General features: G+C 46.4%; 1 protein-coding gene across 1 annotated transcript in view; it reads left to right on the plus strand.

Annotated features, from left to right (window-relative positions):
- Positions 1 to 19,031, plus strand: part of TTC39C (tetratricopeptide repeat domain 39C) — a 109,550-nt gene that overhangs the window by 62,012 nt on the left and 28,507 nt on the right. Inside the window, exons 4-6 of the mRNA XM_044294705.1 lie at positions 2,443 to 2,557; positions 7,470 to 7,824; positions 9,410 to 9,578. Coding sequence (XP_044150640.1) covers positions 2,443 to 2,557; positions 7,470 to 7,824; positions 9,410 to 9,578 — 639 coding nt within the window. The remainder of the gene's footprint in view (positions 1 to 2,442; positions 2,558 to 7,469; positions 7,825 to 9,409; positions 9,579 to 19,031) is intronic.

Consider the following 19,031-nt stretch of genomic DNA (forward strand, 5'->3'; position numbering starts at 1 on the left):
ACGAGTATGCAATCCGTTCACTTGAATGGTACTTGTACTTACACTATGCCCCCGCTACAGGGGAGGTGACGCGCAGGGGATCTGCAGGGGGGCTGGGGGAGGATAGGTCATCATCAATATAAACAAGCTGCACAACCCCTTTTAACCCATTTTTTCTGCCCAATACCATCAGGGATACTCATAATAACCCTTTCATTGCCCTAGACCAGCAGAGGAACATTTGCACAAAGGCCTATGAGCTTTGCCTCTGGTTGTTATGTCTGACTCTCTTGTAGTTGCACATGGTTCAGAGGGACATGCCCCATAGTAGTCCCTCATACAAAAAGCATATAGGTCTTTTTAATGAATAATTCTATGAATTTCAAATGTGGCAAGATCATCTGCACCATTATTGTCATTTGTTAAAGGGAACCTGTCACCGGGATTTTGTGTATAGAGCTGAGGACATGGGTTGCTAGATGGCCGCTAGCACATCCGCAATACCCAGTCCCCATAGCTCTGTGTGCTTTTATTTAGTAAAAAAAAAACGATTTGATACATATGCAAATTAACCTGAGATGAGTCCTGTATGTGAGATGAGTCAGGGACAGGACTCATCTCAGGTTAATTTGCATATGTATCAAATCGTTTTTATTTTTACACAATAAGGCTACTTTCACACTAGCGTTCGGGCGGATCCGTTCTGAACGGATCCGCCCATAATAATGCAGACGGAGGCTCCGTTCAGAACGGATCCGTCTGCATTATATTAGCTAAAAAAAGCTAAGTGTGAAAATAGCCTGGGACGGATCCGTCCAGACTTTCAATGTAAAGTCAATGGGGGACGGATCCGCTTGAAGATTGAGCCACATTGTGGCATCTTCAAACGGATCCGTCCCCATTGACTTACATTGTAAGTCTGGACGGATCCGCACGCCTCGCACGGCCAGGCGGACACCCGAACGCTGCAAGCAGCGTTCAGCTGTCCGCCTGTCCGTGCGGAGGCGAGCGGAGCGGAGGCTGAACGCCGCCAGACTGATGCAGTCTGAGCGGATCCGCCTCCATTCAGACTGCATCAGGGCTGGACGGCTGCGTTCGGGTCCGCTCGTGAGCTCCTTCAAACGGAGCTCACGAACGGAAACCCGAACGCTAGTGTGAAAGCAGCCTAAAAGCACACAGAGCTATGGGGACTGGGTATTGCGGATGTGCTAGTGGCCATATAGCAACCCATGTCCTCAGCTCTATACCCAAAATCCCGGTGACAGGTTCCCTTTAAGGTTGCTTGGTGGTACAATGCCTTTCAGTGTTATTCTACAGTAGCATCTGCATGATGCCCAAACTCAGTGAGGTTCCTATCTGATGACAGGTCCTCGTATGTTTTAAAATGAAATTTCTTTGTTCCAAACTCAGTCACCCCATTGATGTAGTTTCAGTGCAGCCCTGGCATCATTAGATGGAAAGTAAAAATATAAAATAAAATAAAAATCAATATAAATGATGAGAAAGGAGAGTGAAAATACACATACTGAACCTCTTCATCCATATCTTCTCATGAATTGTGAAGTGGTTCCATATTCTCCTTTGCTAGAAAACCCTGAGGTTCTGTACATATTTCCTGTATTTTATACTCATCTCAGGAGCATACATAGATGAGTGGACCAACCACATCTCTCTACTTTAGCTGTTTCTAATACGATGATGTCTTCAGTAGTGTGGCGTGTTCACACTGTCCATGGAGAAGTAGGATAGAGACCCCCTCCCATAAGTCCATAGCTGCTGCAGCATGGCTTCTAGGGTACCTCTATAGCATAAGTTCCGATAGTTTAATTAATTAATTTATTTTTAACTTTTAATCTAAGGCTACGTCCACAGTTCCTTTAGGCCATTCTTTCACACATGCGGCAGAGGATTACGACAGGCAGTTCCGTCACCGGAATTGCCTGCCGGATCCGGCACTCCGGATGCAAACTGATGGCATTTGTTAGACGGATCCGGACGCAGATCCGTTTGACAAATGCATTGAAATACCAGATCCATCTCTCCTGTGTCATCCGGTATTATTATTTTTTTGCATTTTTAAAGGTCTGCGCATGCTGTATTTGTCCAGTCGAAACCCGGCATTTATGCCAGAAACCATCTGGATCACTGTCAGAATCCCATTACAGTCTAGGGATCTGGTGGTACGCGGTCGTGTCTGCCAGTGGCGGATCAGGCTACCGGATTCCAAATGGTACTGGGAACGTAGCCTTGTGCTTGTTCTGTTCTATGTCATTGTATCTGCTATTAATTTGTTACATTTTATTGCATTCTCATGGCACTGTGACTAGGGATGAGCGAATCGACTTCGGATGATACATCCGTAGTCGATTCGCTCATCCCTAATTGTGACCCTATGAAATCCCGACAGCTATTTTTATTTTAAACGAGCGCTATCCTGATCACATAAGGTTTTCTCTTTTGTAGGTCGACGTTAGGAAGTCTGCCCAGTCTATGGTTGACCGCTTGCAGAGACAGATCATTATTGCAGACTGCCAGGTTTATTTAGCCGTGCTTTCTTTTGTTAAGCAAGAACTGTCAGGTGAGTCTCCAGATTAATAGAGATGTACTGGTTGTATTGTGCTGAGCGCTGGCACATGTGTTAACGGGCTCTGTGAGTCAGATTGTCCTGTGTTTTGTAGCTAATGTTCTTACCGTCATTACCTAGGGTGTATGAATATAAAGGATGTGTAGGCAGGAATTGCCATATTAAAAGCTTGTGCACATTGTCATCTGCACTTGAGTCAAAGGAATAATATACGGTTTATAGAAGAATTTGCAGTATTTTTTGGACTATAAGACTCACCTTTTTAGCAGGAAAATATTTTGCTTAAAAATACCTGCGTGTTATAGTTCACAAACAGAGTGGTCCAGCAGTGTCAGACTCTCCTAAGGGCTCTTTCACACTTGCGTTGTCCGGATCCGTTGTGTACTCCATTTGCCGGAATTACACGCCGGATCCGGAAAAACGCAATTGAACTGAAAGTATTTGAAGACGGATGAGTCTTCAAAATGCGTTCAGTGTTACTATGGCAGCCAGGACGCTATTAAAGTCCAGCTTGCCATAGTAGTAGTGGGGAGCGGGGGAGCAGTATACTTACCGTCCGTTCGGCTCCCAGGGCGCTCCAGAATGACGTCAGAGCGCCCCATGCGCATGGATGACGTGATCCATTCGATCACGTCATCCATGCGCGTGGGGCGCCCTGACGTCGCTCTGGAGCGCCCCGGGAGCTGCACGGACAGTAAGTATGCTGCTCACCCGCTCCCCACTACACTTTACCATGGCAAACAGGACTTTAGCAGCCCGGCAGCCATGGTAACCATTCAGAAAAAGCTAAACGTCGGATCCGGTAATGCGCCAAAACAACGTTTAGCTTAAGGCCGGATCCGGATTAATGCCTTTCAATGGGCATTAATTCCAGATCCGGCCTTGCGGCAAGTGTTCAGGATTTTTGGCCGTAGCAAAAAGCGCAGCATGCTGCAGTATTTTCTCCGGCCAAAAAACGTTCCGGTCCTGAACTGAAGACATCCTGATGCATCCTGAACGGATTTCTCTCCATTCAGAATGCATTAGGATAAAACTGATCAGGATTCTTCCGGCATAGAGCCCCGACGATGGAACTCTATGCCGGAACAGAACAACGCAAGTGTGAAAGAGCCCTTACTCACTTACTAATGTATTGTCATTGTCCATTGCTCTTCAATAAACCACAAGATCATCTGAATTTTCTGAGTGCTGTGGATTTTCTACGTCTGGTAGGACAATCAGCCTTTGTCCCTATCGGAGTGCACCACTCACCCCATGGACCATTATGAGGTACCAAGTGGAGTTTTTCTAAAATGAACTATGCCCTATTTGGGTTTGGAGTGCTGCTTTAATTATGTTACCTACTTTTCCAACACCCCAATACTGTGCCCACTGTGCTCCCCAATATTATTCTGCAGAAACAGATAATCCCCTTGAAAATACTAGTACCACACAGATAGCGCCCCCTTCAATAATTATTGGCAAAGTTCCAAAAGATAACCACTACGTTGCGGCATTGTACAAAATCAGGAAAGTTCAGCATGACCCAGAGAAGATCTCTTCACTTGCCACTCCCCCTGCCTTCTGCATACTAGTGAGCGCTTCCATAACGGATATGGTAATTAGCGGTGCACCTCTGGCAAGGGAAGCCCTATGGGCCTCCCAGGCTTAGGGGCTCGGTCGGAATTTAGACCACTGTGACCCCTGTAGCTTACCCCACTGGTGTCACAACAACAGTAACAAAAAGACTACACAGTGGGTACTTATTGTACTCTTTACTGTAACTTGTGATGCTGATTGTGAGATTAATACTCCTATCATGTGACTACATCTGCCATTGCTGTTTATTTCAATGGTCAAAATCTGACAGACAAGGATTAATGGGAGCTGACTGTAAACTATTAACCACCTCTACCCTTGACTATAAAAGTTAGGGACATTGACCCCTCCACTTCATTAAACTACCAGGAAAAATGTAATTAGTAGAAAATATTTATTTTCTAATTTCCTTTTGTCTAAACCTGAGGGGTGTCCTTATGGTCAGGTGCATCTTATAGTCTGAAAAGTAAGGTATATCTATACTTTTTCTTTTATGCTCTGTTTACGGCATTATTTGCTTGTTGTTATGAGGGAAAACACAATGTCACTTCCTCTTTGCTTTGATAGGACTAAAATTCTTGTTCTATACCTCAAAAAATCATTCCTGTTTTGTGAGGAGAGGAAATGTATTTGTTTTCCGTTTTTCCTGTAAAAAAAGAAAGGAATGGCAAAATGTATTTATCTTTAAATTTATCTGCCCTTTTCACTAAAATACAATTCAGTGGGGTCCATAAAAAAAAAAAAAAAAAATCAGGTCAGAACTGAAAGACATAATAGAAATGATAGAAAATCGCATAAGTGTAATCTCCAGTCCAGAGCTGTAATTAGCTGCTTTATCTCCTGGACCAAAGATTCAGTGTTGTTCCCACCCCATAACATGTAACTTAACACTTGCAGTATATACTGTAAATACATAGTGGTGCTATATCAGAAACCTACGTAATACCACTATACAGCACACATACATCATTCACTATACAACATACATACATTGTGCTGCTATACCACACACATTCATAGCATCACTATACTGCACCCATATATAGTACTGCTATAGAATGCACACATGTGCATATTACACATATAGACGTACAGTACACAGATATGCAACACTTCTACCTATACACATTAACCCCATTTAATTACACAGTACACACATATGTACACATTAAACACACATACATATTAGATGTGCAACACACAATGTACACATTGCACACATTCATGCAGATTACACACTACATACACATAATACACATACATACATATGTCCCCAATAGAGCTGTTGCATGGATTAGGTTACAACAGCCAGCAAGAATATCCAGCTGTTGTAACTACCTGCACTACAGACAGTAGAAGGAGGGGCTAAGCAGCCCCCCCCCCTCCTCACTGCACTTCACCATACCCAAAATTCTGCTTATCAATTTTGCGTTTATTTTCTCTGTGAATTGCTTCAATATTACCTACCATGTCTAGTACAGCCTTTTTCTGCTATCGGGTGGACACATTTGCACTCTTTTACCATAAATTGCTTAGGCTGCCAATCTTTGTGGTAGGTTTCTGTATTTGGCAAAGACTGTTTCTCAGCGTGAGCCATAAGAACCGGTATTTGCTACAGTCAAAAATATTTGACACCCACCTTGGTTTCATTTTATAATCGACTAAGAAACTACTGTTTGCGTTGTTGTCTTTTCTGCATGTGGGAGGAGGTTAGCAGTTCATATTCATCTGCATAAATGCAATGGGACTGCTTCAATTGTAGCATCTTGTACAAAGAGGAACGCCGCAGGAGTTGTGAATTAAATATGAGCCCTGCACTTTACAGCATTATGACGCTGGCATTGGACTGGTTAGCAGCCATTTGCATACAGTTAATGTACAAGAATACAAAGCTGGTAACATTTAAATGTACATGCGTTATTATAAAGTGTCATACATCCACTGTCCGAGTCAGCTATACTGTTTTACCACATTTTAATATCACAGCACAAGCGTGCTGAGAGTTGTAGTTCTGCAACCCCTTGAGAGCCACAATTCGGAGACTACTGCTACATTCAGCAGGAATGCATTTCTTTTGAGGGCATAGAAAGACTTAATGTACGGACAGATGGACCTTTAGATTTGGGAAGAGTATCAAAAAAGAAGGTGAAGAATTTAAGGGGCCCATTTATTAAGACCGGCTTTATATTTTAGTTTGATAAATACAGTACCTTCTGATGTTTATAGTGTATGTCCGTGTTATACAATGTTTTCATTTACATAAAATCTATAAAAAAAAGTGGAGGACACTATCAAATATTGTTTCATATTTATTTCATGGTAACCGTCTAATCCAGAACGGCATTTAGAATTTTGCCCACTATTTCTTAGCTCCAACGTCTATTCTTCCAGCAGCCTCCTGCTAATTCAGAGTCTGCAGGGCAGTCAGGCCCTGCTGATGTGAATTCAGGCGGTTAGTCTTTACATAAAGCACTCTACCAAATTCTAGTAGACCTGTGAAGAGCAGATAAGTGCAGCATTGTGAATGCAGCTCTGGATGAGAATGGACTAAAAATGTATAAAATTAATTAGGACCTGTCACTACCCCTGACATGACCCTTCTGGAGCACTTTTTCTCATAAATCTACTTTGTGCAGTGTAACTTTTATTCTACCTAAAAACACTTTTTATAAACAAATTTTATTGAGCATTCAGTGAGTTGATCATGCTGATAAAAACAATTTCTTAGATTTTTAGCTTGTATGGCTGCTGAGATATCATTACTCTATATTTATGCAGATTAGTTAGTTGGAGCACCGAGAGGCTGACTGTAGTGCTAGGAGCACCTCTACAGCTACAGCCCAGTGCTCAGTGCACTCCTTCCTCCTATTTGAATAAATGGACAAGGTATCTCTCCTTGCCCTGTCTTCTGGTGTGTGTGCTGTGCTCTGGTTTGCTGCTGCTTCCTGTGCCACGCAGATTCACAGTGCCAATGACGTCATTTCACCTAGAAGCATTTCTCTCCTGTTTCTGAAGCGACCTGCATCTCTTCTTCAGTGTGGAAGGATATTGTTGGCGCCTGTGCAGATCTAAAGCACAGGCGCCAAGTTTGTGAGCCACCTTGCAGGCATGTTAATCAAATGGGAAGGGGCGTGTACTGTGCATTGGGGCATAGTTTTAGCAGGGCTCCTAGCGCTACAGCCAGCCCCATGGTGCTCAAGTAACTAATTTGGATGTGACCTGTAAACTGCTGTGAGCCCCCACTGTAGCTACCTCTATAGTTTTCTAACTGAATGATATGTGTGGTTTAATTTTATAATTTTCCTTATTTTCTTTTGTACTTCACCAGCTTACATAAAAGGTGGTTGGATCCTGCGCAAAGCCTGGAAAATTTACAACAAATGCTATGTGGACATTAACTCCCTTCAGGAAATGTATCAGAAGAAGCTATCTCAGGAATCCTCTACCTCTGACGCTGCTAATGATAATCACATTTCTGTTGAGAGTGTCACGGAGGAGGCTCTGAACAGACTGAAAGGTGCTGTGAGCTTTGGCTACGGACTTTTTCACCTTTGCATATCCATGGTGCCCCCAAACCTGCTCAAAATCATCAACTTGCTGGGGTTTCCAGGAGACCGTCTGCAGGGGCTATCTTCACTGATGTATGCAAGTGAAAGTAAGGACATGAAGGCCCCTTTAGCTACGTGAGTAGCTATATTGCAACACTTTAATAGTTGATGTAGTGTAAACAGTAAGTAACCTTTATCAAAGTGGGAGAAAAGTAACAATGGGTATAAAAGGTGACCTAGTATGACTAAGCCTAAGTGGTAGGACTGTGATTGTTTTATTGTACGAGACTCAATTTCATGACAGGTCTCTGAGGTTTTACCTTGTCAGATTACATTATGTATCTAAAGATATCTGTCAAGTCTATAAGATGGCCGCATATCCCAGGACCAAAAGTGTATTGGACATAAGAAGTCTCACGTGGAGCTTTCCTATATCACTGTTAAAATGTTCTAAAAGAACAGTATATATATTTTCCCTGCTGCTCTGACCCTGATGCCTCCTTGGTCCCTCTGCCTCCGTCTCGACACAGACATGTGGCCTGTCAAGCCAATCACGACTGCAGCTGTGACCTGCTGTATCCATTGATTGGCTGCAGTGGTCACATGTCCAAGTTGAGAGGGAGCAGGTAGTAGACTGGCCAGATACCCAGAAACTTTTTGAAATGTAGTGGGGAATTGGTGTATTTTGTTTATTTTTTTAAAGATTTTTATAGGGAGGCTGTCAACAGTTTTGAACCCTTGGTTGCATGACCGAGAAGTGAAAATTGTCATTCACCAAGCATCACAATGGCAAGTGGCCAGGAAGCGGACCCCCCTGTTCAGTGCCCTTGGCTCTCTACACACAATGCTTCCCAGCTCTGCTCTGAGTGACAGCTCTGGTGTCCAATCAGGAGACTGCTAAAGCAGTTACTAAGGTCAGAGGGGAGAGGCTGGGAAGTGTTCATTGCAGAGAGCCCAAGGCGCTAAACATGAAGAGACCACCTCTCTTCCTGGGCAGCTGTGGTGAAAGGTGAATAAAAAGTTTAGATTTCTACTTTTTAGATTTCTCATTCGGGCAGCTTGCATGACCATCACTTCAGGTATGTCTGCACTGCTCTCCCCCTCACCTGTATAGTGCTGTCAGCAGTTTTGAGGGCTCAAACTGCTGACAGACTCCCTTTAAACTCTTTTTCTTGCTGGACAGGCCCTTTATAGCCGATCTCTGGTTGTTGCAGTCTCATCAATTCTTAATCACGGTAGATAACTGGAACCTACATGAATTTCACCACAAATACTCATGCATTGCTTGCAGATTATTGTGCAGGAGCTTTACCAGTTATTTTAACCTATGCGTTGCAAAGGGTGAAATCCTCCATATTTCTATAAAAAACAAAAATGAAATCAGCAACATCCTCTCATTTCTGGAGAAACGTTTTTCAGTCATGCATAGATGAGGTTTTTAAAACCTCTGATTTCTGTGCAGAATCCACAATAAATGTCTGCAGCGTTCCTCCATGCTTGAACATCTATGTTTAGCTGAGCTACCATCATGAGTAGTATGGCCTCCTTTATATGAAAACAGGAGGGCAGAGCCCATATCATTGCTTATGACCCGTGTTCGTTGTTCCCGTTTGACCAGGATTGTCTTCATTTCTCTTTTCACATCCTCATATTCGGTGTGTTCTGTACTGTGCTGATCTTGTATAACTACAACATGCAGATGTTTTCCCTTTTAATACAGGCTGGCCTTGTTGTGGTACCATACGGTAGTCCGCCCTTTTTTTGCTCTGGACGGAAGTGATAATCAAGCAGGACTAAAGGAGGCGAAAGAGATTCTCCTCAAGAAGGAATCTGCATATCCAAACTCCTCTTTATTCATGTTCTTCAAAGGAAGAGTCCAACGACTAGAGGTAGTCTTTCTCCTCCCATGTTTCCTCATAGGTCACCATGGCACACATTTAGGGTCCATTCACACGACCGTATCTGTTTTTCCAGACCTCAAATTGCAGATCTGCAAAACATGGACACTGGCCGTGTGTGTTCTGCATTTTGAGGATCAGAACATCCTTCCCTATGAAATGGACAAGAATAGGACATGCTCTATCTTTTTTGTGAGGCCACGGAACGGAAGTACAGATGTAGACATGGTGTGCTGTCCGCATCTTTTGCTGTTCCATTGAAATGAATGGGACCGCATCTAATCTGCAAAATTGTGGAATGGATGTGGCCCGAAAAATACGATTGTGTGAATGTGTCCTTATTCTGAGATTGTCTTTCATCCATGCTGGCTGCCATGTTATCTTCTTCTATGAGAAGTATTGATCATGTCACGTGCTTCGTGCATTATGTGAAGCAGTATACGGGAGTTGATGTGTGAGGACGGTTCTCATTTTCCTAATACAGTCACCCAGCATTTACGTCGTGTGACTAATCGGCTCTCGCTCCTTACATTGCGTGAGTCAGATGCCACTGCAGAGAAACACTTGTAAGAACTGCACTATAATAAGAAATGGGCTCTTCAATTACAGTATTAAAGGTATATTCTAATAAGACTGCATTTTGTTATTTTGACACGGATCGTAGGTGGTTCAGAGAACAGTTCAAGCACATTTTGTGCTCTACACACGTAATTCATGTGCTGTCCATAATACCATTAATCATACTGTATATTTTAGAGTAGCAAAAAAAAGGAGAAGGCTGGTAGCATATCAGTTTGGTCAGTATTAAAATAGCCAGTGTTAGTGTTAGAATGGAGTTCCATGGGCCCAACCGAGGAAATTATTCTTGGGCTCAACCCTTATACCAGGGGTGGCCAACCTTACAGACCCAAAGAGCCCAAAAAAAGTGTATGACTACCAGGAGCCACAAGCTATACATTTACACACGAGTCACTGTATTTTTCGCCCTACAAGATGCACCTAGGTTTTAACAAAGAAAAATAAGTTAAAAAAAAATATTTTTCATCTGTTCTGAGCTCTTATAAAAATATTTTTTTCTTATTTTTCATTAGCAGAGAAAAAAAAGAAAAAATATATTTTTCATAAGACCTCAGATCAGACTCCTAAATCAGATCCCCATTCCTCATCTGACCTACAATAAGATCCCCAAACTTCATGAGGCCTCCAAATCAGACCCCCAATGCTCTGATCCGACAACACAAATCAGACTCCCAGTGTCAGACCCTCAGTGCTCAGATCTCCCCCATGCTCAGACCTGACCCCCCCCATGCTCAGACCTGACCAACCCATGCTTAAACAAGCCCCCCATGCTCAGATCTGCCCCCCATGCTCAGATCTGCCCCCCATTGCTCAGATCAGGATCCCATCCCATGCTCAGATCAGACCCCCATTGCCCAGATCAGGACCCCCCCTCAGCTCTATCATTTAAAAAAATCTCTTCCCTCTCCTGATCAGGCACTGGGCTTCTTCTCGGGCACCTGCTACTCTGCAGGTCTGACACGCTCTCCACTGTGATGGTCATAAACCGTGTCTCCACGTACTACATTCTCACACTGTGTGCATTAGGACGTAGTGGAGAGGGAGCTGGAGCTGCAAAGTAGTAACAGTGCCCGCTCAGGAAAAGAGATCTGAGCATGGGGTGGAGAGTGAGCCGGCCTTACTGCTTCCTGGCTCCACAGCTAGAGCCTCACTTGAAGAAGCAAAGAGCCGCATGTGGCTCAAGAGCCACAGGTTGGCCACCCCTGCCTTATACCCTCAATAAAGTCAAGGTTTCCTGATGCAGCTTTGGAAGCCAAAATCAGGAGTGAATGCAGTAAAGGGACGTTGTATCTGTCTTTTATACTTTTCATCTTTTATGATCCAGTCCTGATTTTGGCTTCCAAAACTGCATCTGGAAATCAAACCTTATGTCTATACCCTCAAAGGTTTTGAATCAAAGAAGTACATAGATCCTGGCAAGTGATTAGTTTCGAAAGGGAACTCCACTATGGCTTTAGAGACTGGGCCCACGGTAGGACACTCTGGTGGGCCAGTCTGACCTTGGGAGGAGCAATGTCACAAGCACTTTTTTGTAGGATGTACATTCAGTGTGCTTCTTTTTCTTGGGTGCAAGGGTATTGCTACTCATCCATAGCATGACACTGGACACTGAATTAATACAGTCCTCTACATGATGAGTGAAGGTTGGAAATGTGAAGTATGCTTTTTTTTGTCCCATAGATTACAAAACTAACAGGTGATTCTCCATCTTCTTCCAATGGCGTAAATTTTTCATCCTCTCCTTAGCTTCGAAAAAAACCCTCCCTGGTATATTTTATAGCAGTAAAGAGAATATCATATCTATTGATTTTTATCTATCCAGAAGTCTGTGCCCCCCCCCCCCCCCCCCCAAAAAAAAAAAACAGTATCTAAAATTTCTAGCTGTCTATCTTAGAAATAACTGAGCTAAACTGATATAATAATGGGAGACTCGCAGGAGATAGGGGTCAGCCAAAGGATCATTCATTCAAAAGCCATCTAATTTTTATGGCCAACACGGGTACGGCGCTCTCCGCAAGAAGAAACACTACCCCCAAGACCAGTATTTCTTCACAAAATGCATTTGTGACCACTTGGCATGCAGAATAGCTTTCTTCTAAGGAAAAGAAAAGTTGTCTCTTTATTGCCACTTAGTGGAAGTAGCTATCAATGTCCGGCCCTTTAAAGGAGTTGTCCAATGCAGAAATGCTGGTAGTGCTTTAAAATGATAAAATAACAAAAAAAATGTGGAAACTAAGGATATTAGCCAAATAGGATATCTACTTCCACTAGGTGGCACCACAGAGACAGCTCTCTTTCTCTTAGAAGAGAGTTTATCTACATTTCCAAGGAGCATTGCCTGATTCCCTGTTCCATTTCTGGCACGCTCCAGGAGATACAGTACCCAGTGACTAGAGTTGAGCGAACACCTGGATGTTCGGGTTCGAGAAGTTCGGCCGAACATCCCGGAAATGTTCGGGTTCGGGATCCGAACCCGATCCGAACTTCGTCCCGAACCCGAACCCCATTGAAGTCAATGGGGACCCGAACTTTTCGGCACTAAAAAGGCTGTAAAACAGCCCAGGAAAGAGCTAGAGGGCTGCAAAAGGCAGCAACATGTAGGTAAATCCCCTGCAAACAAATGTGGATAGGGAAATGAATTAAAATAAAAATAAAATAAATAAAAATTAACCAAAATCAATTGGAGAGAGGTTCCATAGCAGAGAATCTGGCTTCCCGTCACCCACCACTGGAACAGTCCATTCTCAGATATTTAGGCCCCGGCACCCAGGCAGAGGAGAGAGGTCCCGTAACAGAGAATCTGTCTTCATGTCAGCAGAGAATTAGTCTGCATGTCATAGCAGAGAATGAGGCTTCACGTCAGCCACCACTGCAACAGTCCATTGGCATATATTTAGGCCCAGCACCCAGGCAGAGGAGGGAGGTCCCGTAACAGAGAATCTGTCTTCATGTCAGCAGAGAATTAGTCTGCATGTCATAGCAGAGAATGAGGCTTCACGTCAGCCACCACTGCAACAGTCCATTGGCATATATTTAGGCCCAGCACACACACAGGCAGAGGAGAGAGGTCCCGTAACAGAGAATCTGGCTTCATGTCAGCAGAGAATCAGTCTGCATGTCATAGCAGAGAATGAGGCTTCACGTCAGCCACCACTGCAACAGTCCATTGGCATATATTTAGGCCCAGCACACACACAGGCAGAGGAGAGAGGTCCCGTAACAGAGGATCTGGCTTCATGTCAGCAGAGAATCAGTCTGCATGTCATAGCAGAGAATCAGGCTTCACGTCAGCCACCACTGCAACAGTCCATTGTCATAAATTTAGGCCCAGCACCCAGGCAGAGGAGAGAGGTCCCGTAACAGACAATCTGGCTTCATGTCAGCAGAGAATTAGTCTGCATGTCATAGCAGAGAATGAGGCTTCACGTCAGCCACCACTGCAACAGTCCATTGGCATATATTTAGGCCTAGCACACAGGCAGAGGAGAGAGGTCCCGTAACAGACAATCTGGCTTCATGTCAGCAGAGAATCAGTCTGCATGTCATAGCAGAGAATGAGGCTTCACGTCACCCACCACTGCAACAGTCCATTGGCATATATTTAGGCCTAGCACACAGGCAGAGCAGAGAGGTCCCGTAACAGACAATCTGGCTTCATGACAACAGAGAATCAGTCTGCATGTCATAGCAGAGAATGAGGCTTCACGTCACCCACCACTGCAACAGTCCATTGGCATATATTTAGGCCTAGCACACAGGCAGAGCAGAGAGGTCCCGTAACAGACGATCTGGCTTCATGTCAGCAGAGAATCAGTCTGCATGTCATAGCAGAGAATGAGGCTTCACGTCAGCCACCACTGCAACAGTCCATTGGCATATATTTAGGCCTAGCACACAGGCAGAGGAGAGAGGTCCCGTAACAGACAATCTGGCTTCATGTCAGCAGAGAATCAGTCTGCATGTCATAGCAGAGAATGAGGCTTCACGTCACCCACCACTGCAACAGTCCATTGGCATATATTTAGGCCCAGCACCCAGGCAGAGGAGGGAGGTCCCGTAACAGAGAATCTGTCTTCATGTCAGCAGAGAATTAGTCTGCATGTCATAGCAGAGAATGAGGCTTCACGTCAGCCACCACTGCAACAGTCCATTGGCATATATTTAGGCCCAGCACACACACAGGCAGAGGAGAGAGGTCCCGTAACAGAGAATCTGGCTTCATGTCAGCAGAGAATCAGTCTGCATGTCATAGCAGAGAATGAGGCTTCACGTCACCCACCACTGCAACAGTCCATTGGCATATATTTAGGCCCAGCACCCAGGCAGAGGAGGGAGGTCCCGTAACAGAGAATCTGTCTTCATGTCAGCAGAGAATTAGTCTGCATGTCATAGCAGAGAATGAGGCTTCACGTCAGCCACCACTGCAACAGTCCATTGGCATATATTTAGGCCCAGCACCCAGGCAGAGGAGGGAGGTCCCGTAACAGAGAATCTGTCTTCATGTCAGCAGAGAATTAGTCTGCATGTCATAGCAGAGAATGAGGCTTCACGTCAGCCACCACTGCAACAGTCCATTGGCATATATTTAGGCCCAGCACCCAGGCAGAGGAGGGAGGTCCCGTAACAGAGAATCTGTCTTCATGTCAGCAGAGAATTAGTCTGCATGTCATAGCAGAGAATGAGGCTTCACGTCAGCCACCACTGCAACAGTCCATTGGCATATATTTAGGCCCAGCACACACACAGGCAGAGGAGAGAGGTCCCGTAACAGAGAATCTGGCTTCATGTCAGCAGAGAATCAGTCTGCATGTCATAGCAGAGAATGAGGCTTCACGTCAGCCACCACTGCAACAGTCCATTGGCATATATTTAGGCCCAGCACACACACAGGCAGAGGAGAGAGGTCCCGTAACAGAGAATCTGTCTTCATGTCAGCAGAGAATTAGTCTGCATGTCATAGCAGAGAATGAGGCTTCACGTCAGCCACCACTGCAACAGTCCATTGGCATATATTTAGGCCCAGCACACACACAGGCAGAGGAGAGAGGTCCCGTAACAGACAATCTGGCTTCATGTCAGCAGAGAATTAGTCTGCATGTCATAGCAGAGAATGAGGCTTCACGTCAGCCACCACTGCAACAGTCCATTGGCATATATTTAGGCCCAGCACACACACAGGCAGAGGAGAGAGGTCCCGTAACAGAGAATCTGTCTTCATGTCAGCAGAGAATTAGTCTGCATGTCATAGCAGAGAATCAGGCTTCACGTCACCCACCACTGCAACAGTCCATTGGCATATATTTAGGCCCAGCACCCAGGCAGAGGAGGGAGGTCCCGTAACAGAGAATCTGTCTTCATGTCAGCAGAGAATTAGTCTGCATGTCATAGCAGAGAATGAGGCTTCACGTCACCCACCACTGCAACAGTCCATTGGCATATATTTAGGCCTAGCACACAGGCAGAGGAGAGGTTCATTCAACTTTGGGTAGCCTCGCAATATAATGGTAAAATGAAAATAAAAATAGGATTGAATGAGGAAGTGCCCTGGAGTCCAATAATATATGGTTATGGGGAGGTAGTTAATGTCTAATCTGGACAAGGGACGGACAGGTCCTGTGGGATCCATGCCTGGTTCATTTTTATGAACGTCAGCTTGTCCACATTGGCTGTAGACAGGCGGCTGCGTTTGTCTGTAATGACGCCCCCTGCCGTGCTGAATACACGTTCAGACAAAACGCTGGCTGCCGGGCAGGCCAGCACCTCCAAGGCATAAAAGGCTAGCTCTGGCCACGTGGACAATTTAGAGACCCAGAAGTTGAATGGGGCCGAACCATCAGTCAGTACGTGGAGGGGTGTGCACACGTACTGTTCCACCATGTTAGTGAAATGTTGCCTCCTGCTAACACGTTGCGTATCAGGTGGTGGTGCAGTTAGCTGTGGCGTGTTGACAAAAGTTTTCCACATCTCTGCCATGCTAACCCTGCCCTCAGAGGAGCTGGCCGTGACACAGCTGCCTTGGCGACCTCTTGCTCCTCCTCTGCCTTGGCCTTGGGCTTCCACTTGTTCCCCTGTGACATTTGGGAATGCTCTCAGTAGCGCGTCTACCAACGTGCGCTTGTACTCGCGCATCTTCCTATCACGCTCCAGTGCAGGAAGTAAGGTGGGCACATTGTCTTTGTAGCGTGGATCCAGCAGGGTGGCAACCCAGTAGTCCGCACAGGTTAAAATGTGGGCAACTCTGCTGTCGTTGCGCAGGCACTGCAGCATGTAGTCGCTCATGTGTGCCAGGCTGCCCAGGGGTAAGGACAAGCTGTCCTCTGTGGGAGGCGTATCGTCATCGTCCTGCCTTTCCCCCCAGCCACGCACCAGTGATGGACCCGAGCTGCGTTGGGTGCCACCCCGCTGTGACCATGCTTCATCCTCATCCTCCTCCACCTCCTCCTCATCCTCGTCCTCCTCGTCCTCCAGTAGTGGGCCCTGGCTGGCCACATTTGTACCTGGCCTCTGCTGTTGCCAAAAACCTCCCTCTGAGTCACTTCGAAGAGACTGGCCTGAAAGTGCTAAAAATGACCCCTCTTCCTCCTCCTCCTCCTCCTCCTGGGCCACCTCCTCTTCCATCATCGCCCTAAGTGTTTTCTCAAGGAGACATAGAAGTGGTATTGTAACGCTGATAACGGTGTCATCGCCACTGGCCATGTTGGTGGAGTACTCGAAACAGCGCAACAGGGCACACAGGTCTCGCATGGAGGCCCAGTCATTGGTGGTGAAGTGGTGCTGTTCTGTAGTGCGACTGACCCGTGCGTGCTGCAGCTGAAACTCCACTATGGCCTGCTGCTGCTCGCACAGTCTGTCCAGCATGTGCAAGGTGGAGTTCCACCTGGTGGGCACGTCGCATATGAGGCGGTGAGCGGGAAGGCCGAAGTTACGCTGTAGCGCAGACAGGCGAGCAGCAGCAGGATGTGAACGCCGGAAGCGCGAACAGACGGCCCGCACTTTATGCAGCAGCTCTGACATGTCGGGGTAGTTGTGAATGAACTTCTGCACCACCAAATTCAGCACATGCGCCAAGCAAGGGATGTGCGTCAAATTGGCTAGTCCCAGAGCTGCAACGAGATTTCGCCCATTATCACACACCACCAGGCCGGGCTTGAGGCTCACCGGCAGCAACCACTCGTCGGTCTGTTGTTCTATACCCCGCCACAACTCCTGTGCGGTGTGGGGCCTGTCCCCCAAACATATGAGTTTCAGAATGGCCTGCTGACGTTTACCCCGGGCTGTGCTGAAGTTGGTGGTGAAGGTGTGTGGCTGACTGGATGAGCAGGTGGAAGAAGAGGAGGAGGAAGCCGAGAAGGAGGAGGTGGCAACAGGAGGCAAAGAATGTTGCCCTGCGATCCTTGGCGGCGGAAGGACGTGCGCCAAACAGCTCTCCGCCTGGGGCCCAGCTGCCACTACATTTACCCAGTGTGCAGTTAGGGAGATATAGCGTCCCTGGCCGTGCTTACTGGTCCACGTATCTGTGGTTAGGTGGACCTTGCCACAGATGGCGTTGCGCAGTGCACACTTGATTTTATCGGATACTTGGTTGTGCAGGGAAGGCACGGCTCTCTTGGAGAAGTAGTGCCGGCTGGGAACAACATACTGTGGGACAGCAAGCGACATGAGCTGTTTGAAGCTGTCTGTGTCCACCAGCCTAAATGACAGCATTTCATAGGCCAGTAGTTTAGAAATGCTGGCATTCAGGGCCAGGGATCGAGGGTGGCTAGGTGGGAATTTACGCTTTCTATCAAATGTTTGTGAGATGGAGAGCTGAACGCTGGCGTGTGACATGGTTGAGACGCTTGGTGACGGAGGTGGTGGTGGTGGTGTTGGTGGTACATCCCCTGTTTGCTGGGCGGCAGGTGCCAACGTTCCTCCAGAGGCGGAGGAAGAGGCCGAGGCGGCAGCAGCAGAATAGGCCGAGGCGGCAGCAGCAGAAGAGGTAGCAGGGGGAGCCTGAGTGACTTCCTTGGTTTTAAGGTGTTTACTCCACTGCAGTTCATGCTTTGCATGCAGGTGCCTGGTCATGCAGGTTGTGCTCAGGTTCAGAACGTTAATGCCTCGCTTCAGGCTCTGATGGCACAGCGTGCAAACCACTCGGGTCTTGTCGTCAGCACATTGTTTGAAGAAGTGCCATGCCAGGGAACTCCTTGAAGCTGCCTTTGGGGTGCTCGGTCCCAGATGGCGGCGGTCAGTAGCAGGCGGAGTCTCTTGGCGGCGGGTGTTCTGCTTTTGCCCACTGCTCCCTCTTTTGCTACGCTGTTGGCTCGGTCTCACCACTGCCTCTTCCTCCGAACTGTGAAAGTCAGTGGCACGACCTTCATTCCATGTGGGGTCTAGGACCTCATCGTCCCCTGCATCGTCTTCCACCCAGTCTTGATCCCTGACCTCCTGTTCAGTCTGCACACTGCAGAAAGATGGTGGTATTCCCATGTCCTCATCATCAGGAAACATAAGTGGTTGTGCGTCAGTGCATTCTATGTCTTTCACCGCTGGGGAAGGGCTAGGTGGATGCCCTTGGGAAACCCTGCCAGCGGAGTCTTCAAACAGCATAAGAGACTGCTGCATAACTTGAGGCTGAGACAGTTTCCCTGGTATGCATGGGGGTGATGTGACAGACTGATGGGGTTGGTTTTCAGGCGCCATCTGTGCGCTTTCTGCAGAAGACTGGGTGGGAGATAATGTGAACGTGCTGGATCCACTGTCGGCCACCCAATTGACTAATGCCTGTACCTGCTCAGGCCTTACCATCCTTAGAACGGCATTGGGCCCCACCATATATCGCTGTAAATTCTGGCGGCTACTGGGACCTGAGGTAGTTGGTACACT

This window comes from Bufo gargarizans, chromosome 5, assembly GCF_014858855.1.
Source record: "Bufo gargarizans isolate SCDJY-AF-19 chromosome 5, ASM1485885v1, whole genome shotgun sequence".
Classification (NCBI taxonomy): Eukaryota; Metazoa; Chordata; class Amphibia; order Anura; family Bufonidae; genus Bufo; species Bufo gargarizans.